The following is an 8001-nucleotide window of genomic DNA, read 5'->3' as shown; positions in this document are numbered from 1 at the left end:
GCAATTTGTTTTAAGTTCAAAATTTGAAAAATTATTTGTATGGGAGAGAAACATATTAGTTTTTTATATTCAATGATTTTATAATCTCTTTGGTGACTTGATTATTTACATTGCATGGTTCAAATTTGAACAATTTTTTACGAATCTTTTTGGTCACTTCTTTATTTACATTACATGGTTTAAATTTTCAATTTGAACAATTTTTTTTACTAGATTTATAGTGAATGTTGAATTTTTATATGCTTATTAACAAAATTAGAATATGAATTTTTAAAATATTATTGTTATAGATATAAATAAAGGGTAGTTTAAAAATCTAAAAATTAGTTTTGAAAATAATGGAAATTCTAGCAAGGTTATGACAAAATTTCGAAGAGGTTTTTGAAAATATTCGTTATAACCCTAAAGCTTTAGGGTTTTGGGTGTCCCATGGGTTTTTGATGATGTTGAATCCATTTCCACCATAAAAGAAAACTATTAAAACACTCTAACATTTTGATTTTTTTTTTTTTAAATTACCCTAGTCCCAACACCATATAAATAATAAAATTATAACTTTTATATATATGTGTTTATTAAGGTTTTATATATTATTAGTTTTTATATTTAATTTCTTTTTAAACTGATAGACATATTGCATTGTGATAAATTGAATGGAATGTACTTATTATTTTTATCACTTCTCTATTTTTTATAATTTTTTCTAATATGTTTTATAATTATTATTTTTTATCTAATACTTATAACATTATTTTTATATTAAGTTAACACCTAAATGTTTACACTCATTTAGGGATAATAATTTAACATCTAAATATTTAAATCATTTAGGGACAATACAAGAGAGATGTAGAGTGTTTCTAGCACATTAAAATATTTTATTAGGGAAATAATTTAAAATATTCATCATTATTACTTAACCTTATATTGAAATATTTTGTTTATAATATATATTAAATCTTTTTATTATTTTTAATATTAATCAAATGTTGCATATTACTTTTATTTTAAAAATAAAATGAATTACAAAATCTTTCTTTTTACTCTTCCCTCTTATTAAGAAGGTAATAAATTAAATATAATTTATTAACATTTTATTTATATGTCTAAAATAATTTGGTTGAGTTAAAAGGTCAAGAAGGTTTGTAGTATGATAGATATTTTGAAAATTAGATGGAATGTGAGTATAATAGGACCAATCTAAGAAAATGTTTATTTTCATCTTCAATCATCCTAGGATTGCACACTTGAAAAGCTCTTTCATGTGAATGTTTTGAGAATTAGTTATAATCTTGGCAATGTTCATTTTCTTCTTAATCAATCAAGAAAAAGATATTTTTGGTTTTTAAGATTGGGGTTGATGAGTTCTTTATAATATCTTAGTTTCACTTTTCCCTTCACATATTTATTTCCCCAAAATTTCTCCTTAAATTTGTAAGTAATATTTTTTTTAATACTATCTGAATTCTACAAGATGATTTCCTCCTTTATACACAAATGGTCAAGCGAGGAATGAGCATCCTTATGTCACCCTTCCGTGAGTCCAGGGTGGGGGTTTTGGCTAGAGTTATAAGAAATTTTAGAAAACCTCTTGACATCCATGTTGTATAACGTTTTCTTATATATAACATACCTAGTCATATCCATGCTTTCAATAGGGGAAATGATGCTTCAGTAATGAGGATAGGGTAGGAAGTATTTTCTTTAATTTTGAAATTGTAGGCTATAAAATTCTTTTGTATATACTCAATCTTCCGACATGATTCTTTAGATATTCTACAACCCCAAACCTCACATCCATATGAAATAATAGGAGCAACAAGAGTCTTAAAGAGGAGCTTATTTTTATCCAAAATCCAAAGATTTCACTACTTAAAATTGCTTTCAAGCCCATAGTAAGCTTTCAACCTCGATTTACCCTTTTATCAATACTATAATATTGAACTGTGATGGATGTTAATTCCTAGATATTTGTATGAAGGAACTTCCTCCAAGGAGTTGTTGTGATGGAACCCAACCCACTTGGCGTAGCTTTTGCGCTTTATATGATATTTGGTTTGTTGACGTGGCGGTGAACTGTTGTCTCTCCCGCAGCTCTGTAGTTGTGGTAGCTGTGCATTGAATGCAAACGTAAATGTGACAGTACCCTGCCTTGGTAAACTATACAACCCTAATCTTCACGCACCTTCTCGAATCTTCTCTGTTTATCGTTTTGTTGGCTCTGAGGGTTTGCGAGCTCTGTGGATGGAAAAATGATGGGTGCGTTGTGCTATGGTTCCTTCACCTTCTGGTAACGCTGCCTTGTCTGTGGCTGCAAGCACAGGAATATCCGGGAAGCGACTTCGGTTTTTGATACAGGTAAAATGTTTCTCCATGCTTCAATTTTTTTTTACTTGCTCCTCGTTCTGGGTCTAACCCCAAATTGTTCCTCCTCTCTTCAGTTGCTCTGTGGCGTACTCTGCTTCAAAAATATGGCTTCTCCTCTCGCGTTCTCCAGGTAAGGGTTTTTTTTTTTTTTTCGTTATCAGTCTTTATGTTGATTTTAGAGGGTTTCGTCCCTCTGAGCTTTTTTGTGGCTTGAACTCATTCACGCCGGGTTCTTGCAGGTCCTCTCAGGCGACCTGGACGGCGCAAGCCCCTGTGTCGAACGACATTTGGTTGCGTATCTTTTGGTAGGCCTGCAACCTGTTCTGTTCTGCTGAATATGGGTCACTGTTCGAAGGACGGCCCGTCCAATAGTTGGTTGTTCGGTCACTGTGTGGTCCTCTGTTTGCCGTTGTCGGTCTGAGTTGAGTCCTATGTGTGGAAATGTGGCTTCAACGTAACCCAGTTACAAATCTGTTTCAAACCCTAACCTAGGGTTTTATGCTTGACCTGTATAATTGTAATTTCTGGTTGAATTTTCACTTGCCGTGACTATGTTGGTCTCTGTATATGTGAGGGAACTCGACCCTATCGATTCTAGCTATGAATTGCTATTCTGGACAATGTAAATGAAATTCGTTTTTAGTGAAAGAAAAATTATGGTGATTGATACCTGTGATGTCTTTGCTTGTCTTTCGGTTACGTTGCCGGGCATTCAATTTGTTTGCTTGTCTTTCATTTAGTGGCTGTGCGTTGAACGTATTCGCTCATCCGTAATTGTATTGTTGTGCGCTTGTATGTAAGCGTGACTGCTTGTCTTGTGGCCTGGAATTTATTTAAGATTCTCTCTGCTTGTCTACAATTTAACTATAACTCGTACTTGTACAATAGCCATGACAGTGTGCTTAGTTTATAATAATACAAAGGTCTGTTAAATGATGAAAAACATAGGAATGAGAGATCAACAAATAATTTAGAAAGTAATTTTGATGGACAGTACTTTTCTGGTTTTGAATGCTTGACAATTCTATTAGTAAATTTACTCAACTTATTCTCTTCTGAACTGAAACCCCCCTTTTCCAGTACATGTATTTTTGGCTTTATAGCCTCTGTCTTCAGTTAAGGCTTACAGTTTGTCTTTTTCTGTTACAAAGACAGTTACATAACTTCTGTTTCTATCCATAACTATAATCATTTTGACATTACAAGACTTGTAGGACAATTAAGAGTTATTTCTCCTAATTACATAAACTACCTTTTATTCAACAATGAAACTACAGTAATCCTAAACTGGAAAAGTAAAGACATCTAACTGTTGCTGACTTGTAAAATAAAGTAAAAGAAAAATTATTCCCAATAGAATTTTAACATTTCAGTTCCTCGCTTGTGAACCTGGTTGGAGTCCTTTCTGCCTCGTCACTGTGAGCTGGATGCTCCTGCATCAGGCTCCCGGGGTGAGAAAAGATCATGACTCCGGTTCATGAGCTCCTCCACTGATGTCCCTGTTCGTTCAATCTGCCTGGCGTCATGCCATGAGCTGTCCTCAATCGGACGGTTCTTCCACTTGACCAGGTACTGAAAATAATTTTTCCGCTGAGTACGCCTAACTACCTGAGTTTCGAGGATGCTTTCGATCTCAAGAGGTTGGACATAAGGCATTTGTTTCTTCCAACTTTCTCCATCTTCCTGGGTGTTCCGCGTGGATTGTCCGGGTTCATCCTTCTTCTCTTCCAATAGATTGCCTGTATACGGAAACAAATCTGCCACATTGAAGATAGGTGATATGCCTACTCCAGGTGGTAGTTGTATTTCGTAGGCATTCGCTGAAAACTTCCGCAAGATCTTACAAGGCCCTATCTTCTTGTATTTCAGTTTATTGTACGTACCTTTAGGGAATCACTCCTTACGTAAGTGTACCGGAACTTCATCCCCTACCTCAAAATGAACTTCTATTCTCCTCAAATGTGCATGTCCCTTATACTTCGAGCTGCTGTCCTGTAATTTTTCCTTCACCTATTCGTGTAAATCCCTCATTGCATTTGCAAAATCTTCTCCATCCACACTCCGTCGTTCCTGTAAACCAAGATCCGAAAGCTCATGCACTCCACGAGGGTGCATGCCATAAAGAATCTGGAAGGGACTGAGACCCGTGCTACGATTCGACGAATCGTTGTAAGCAAACTCTGCTTGCGCTAGCACTCGGTCCCACATTCTAGAATTTTCTCCGACTAAGCTGCGTAACAGATTTCCTAGACTTCTGTTCACAACTTCTGTTTGCCCGTCAGTCTGCGGGTGGTAAGCAGAACTGTAGCTTAATTGGGTGTTCATCCTTTTCCACAAGGTACGCCAAAAATGTCCCGTGAACTTCACGTCTCTGTCTGATAGGATGGTTGTTGGTAACCCATGTAATCTGACAATCTCATTAAAAAACAAGTGGGCCACGTAAGTGGCATCACTAGTTTTCTGACAAGGTATAAAATGTGCCATTTTCGAGAAACGATCTACCACTACCATTACCGAATCATATCCTTTCTGTGTTTTTGGCAGTCCCAACACGAAATCTAAGCTCAATGAATCCCAAGGTCTGCTTGGAATAGGCAATGGCGTATACAATCCTGTGTTCTGGCTATGCCCCTTCGCTAGTTGACACACCTTACACTTAACCACAAAACGTTGTACGTCCCATCACATTCTTGGCCAAAAATAGAAGTGACTAAGTTGCTCCAAAGTCTTGTCAATACCAAAGTGTCCAGCCAAACCACCACTGTGTTTTTCACAAATGACGTTCTCCCTCATAGAACAGTTGGGGATACACAGTTGTCCTCCCTTAAAAACAAATTTCTCCTATATGTTATAGTCCAACTAAGGACTATTTCCTCTTATCAAAGGATTTTGGCACGCCTCATAGGCTTCTCTGAAATCTGTGTCTGTCTTATAAAGATCTCGTAAATGTTCAAAGCCCAAAACCTACACAGTGCTTTCCTGCAATAGTAAAGCTTTTCTGCTCAATGCATCGGCTACCTTATTCGCTTGCCTGCTGATATGCTTCAGCACAAAATTAAAACTCTGTAAGTACTCCACCCATTTGGCATGTTTATGATTAAGTTTGTGTTGCTGCATTACATATTGTAATGCAGAATTATCTGAAAACAGCACGAACTCGTTCCCCAACAAATAATGCCTCCAGTGCCTTAGCGCCTGTACCACTGCGTAGAATTCCTTGTCATACGAGGAGTACTTCTACCTACTCTCATTCAGTTTTTCACTGAAAAATGCCACCGGTCTGTCCTCCTGACTGAGTACAACCCCGATTGCTGTTCCACTAGCATCACAACGTACCTGAAATAATTTTTGAAAATCTAGTAGCCTGAGAATCGGTCTTTCTGTTATTTTCTTTTTCAATAGCTGAAAGCTCTTTTCTGCTGCTTCTGTCCATCGAAAAGGTTGGCTGGCCTTTTTGATGGTCTCCAACATAGGAGCACAAATTCCGCTGAAATTTTTAATAAACTTCCTGTAAAAACTCGCTAATCCATGGAAACTACGTACCTCAAACAAATTCTTCGGTGACAGCCAATTTATGATTGCTGTCACTTTCTCCGGATCCATCTTTAATTCGTTCTCCGCTATCACAAATCCCAGATAAATTAACTCTTTCTGCAAAAACGTACATTTCTTCAAATTGATCAATAACTTGTTCTGTTGTAGCTTCTCCAACACTTTACGCACATGCCGGAAGTGTTCTTCTCGTGTCTTACTAAAAATAAGTATGTCGTCCAAATAAACAATTACAAACTTCCCAATATATTCCTTTAGCATCTCATTCATGAGTCTCATGAAGGTGTTGGGCGCATTGCTCAACCCAAACAGCATGACCAGCCATTCATATAAGCCCTCATTGGTTTTAAAAGCTGTCTTCCACTCGTCTCCCTCACGTATCCGAATCTGGTGATATCGCTCTTTAAATCTATCTTAGAAAAGTAAGCTGCCCCACTCAGACAGTCCATCATATCATCCATACACGGTAACGGAAACCTGTACCGTATGGTGATTTTATTGATGGCCTTGGAATCAGTGAACATCCGCCATTCTCCTCCCTTTTTGGGGGCGAGAACTGTTGGTACAACACATGGGCTCAAACTCTCCCTGATCAATCCTTTGTCCAATAGCTCCTGCACTTGTTTTCTGATTTCTTCATTATCCTTGGGGCTCATTCGATAAGCTGCCTTATTTGGTAAGCTGGCTCCTGGTATGAAATCAATATGGTGACTAATGCTCCGCTTGGGAGGTAACTTATCCAGCAAGTCGTCCACTACTATATCTGTAAACTCTTCCAACATCTGCTGTATTTCTATAGGCAAATCTGTGATTTCTGTGTGCAACAAAACTGTCCTTGTCTTTCTGACTACAGCATAGTTCATCTCGCTGTTTTCAACCTGCTTTAAAAATTGTTTTCCGCTCATAAGCAACGCCTTAGGTTCATTTACTTCAGCTGCCTCTTTCTCTTCCCTGACAGGCACAAGGGTATGCCTAACCCCATCTTTTTCGAACTTATAACAGTTCAACACCCCATCATGTGTCACGTTTCTGTCATATTGCCAAGGTCTGCCCAACAAGATGTGGCATACGTCCATTGTCATAATGTCACAAATAATTGTGTCCTTATAACGTCCTATCTGAAATTCCACTTCACTCTGCTCATCCACTAGCAACTGGTGTCCCTTCTGTCGCCATGAAACTCGATATGGACTGGGGTGTTTCAGACGCTTCAGTCCTAGCTTCTCCACCATCTCAACTGACACCAAATTGTCAGTACTTCCACTGTCAATTATAATTTTACAGCACTTACCTTGCGATTTACAAACTGTCCTGAACAGAGCTTTCCGTTGCGTCTGCTCAATACTCTCATCAACTGGCTTCAACAACACCTTATGCAGCACTAAAGCTTATCCTGTTTCTGGGGCATTTTCTGCCTCTTGAGGGGGTGCTGCTGCTTCCTCCAGTTGCGCCACATATGTGCCTCACTGTCCAGTTGAATCTATTTCTGGACACTCAAAAGAGAGTGCCCCCACTTGTGGCATCTGTAGCACTGGTAACCAACTCCCCTTCCACGGCCATTTCCTCTGCCGCGCTGAAACGATCTGCCACCTCTCGTTCCATCTCCTTTTTCTGCTGTTCCCGAAGTTCTCGAACTGCTAGCTTCCTCACTGTTGCTGGCAGTTCGGCCCCTGCCATAGGACTGGCCTCTTCCTCTGTTAGACCCTCGTCCTCTCCGGGCATTCTGCCTTCGGTCAAGTTTTTCCTCTGCTTTGATCGCGCTCTGGTATGCCTCCTCCATGTTGTTGGGAGAAAAAATACTTATTTCATCCAAAATCTCCATCCTCAGCCCATTTACATATATGGCTGTCCTTTCTGTTGTATCCTCTGTGTATCCTGCTCGCAAATTTACTCGATAAAATTCCTCCGTATACTCCTTCACCGTCAGACCCCTCTGTCTCAAATTCTGAACCTGCCTATGTAACGCAATTTGGTAATCTCTTGGTAGAAATCTACCCTTCAATTTAGCTACCATCCTCGTCCAAGTCTTTATCGGAGGTTTGTTCAATCTCTTCCTCTCATTCTGGACACTTTCCCACCACA

General features: G+C 38.4%; 1 protein-coding gene across 1 annotated transcript; it reads right to left on the bottom strand.

Annotated features, from left to right (window-relative positions):
* Positions 1–6218: 6218 nt before the first annotated feature.
* Positions 6219–7151, bottom strand: LOC149195555 (uncharacterized). The gene has a single exon (XM_089407953.1). It carries the CDS (start codon positions 7149–7151, stop codon positions 6219–6221), a length of 933 nt encoding a protein of 310 aa, XP_089264079.1.
* Between the last annotated feature and the right edge of the window lie 850 nt (positions 7152–8001).

This window comes from Pinus tabuliformis, chromosome 2_2, assembly GCF_031772625.1.
Source record: "Pinus tabuliformis cultivar Carrire ecotype Pingquan chromosome 2_2, CPIR1, whole genome shotgun sequence".
In the NCBI taxonomy this organism is placed as follows: domain Eukaryota; kingdom Viridiplantae; phylum Streptophyta; class Pinopsida; order Pinales; family Pinaceae; genus Pinus; species Pinus tabuliformis.
Note: the sequence above shows the minus strand (reverse complement) of the source record. Positions and strands in the feature narration are given on the sequence as shown.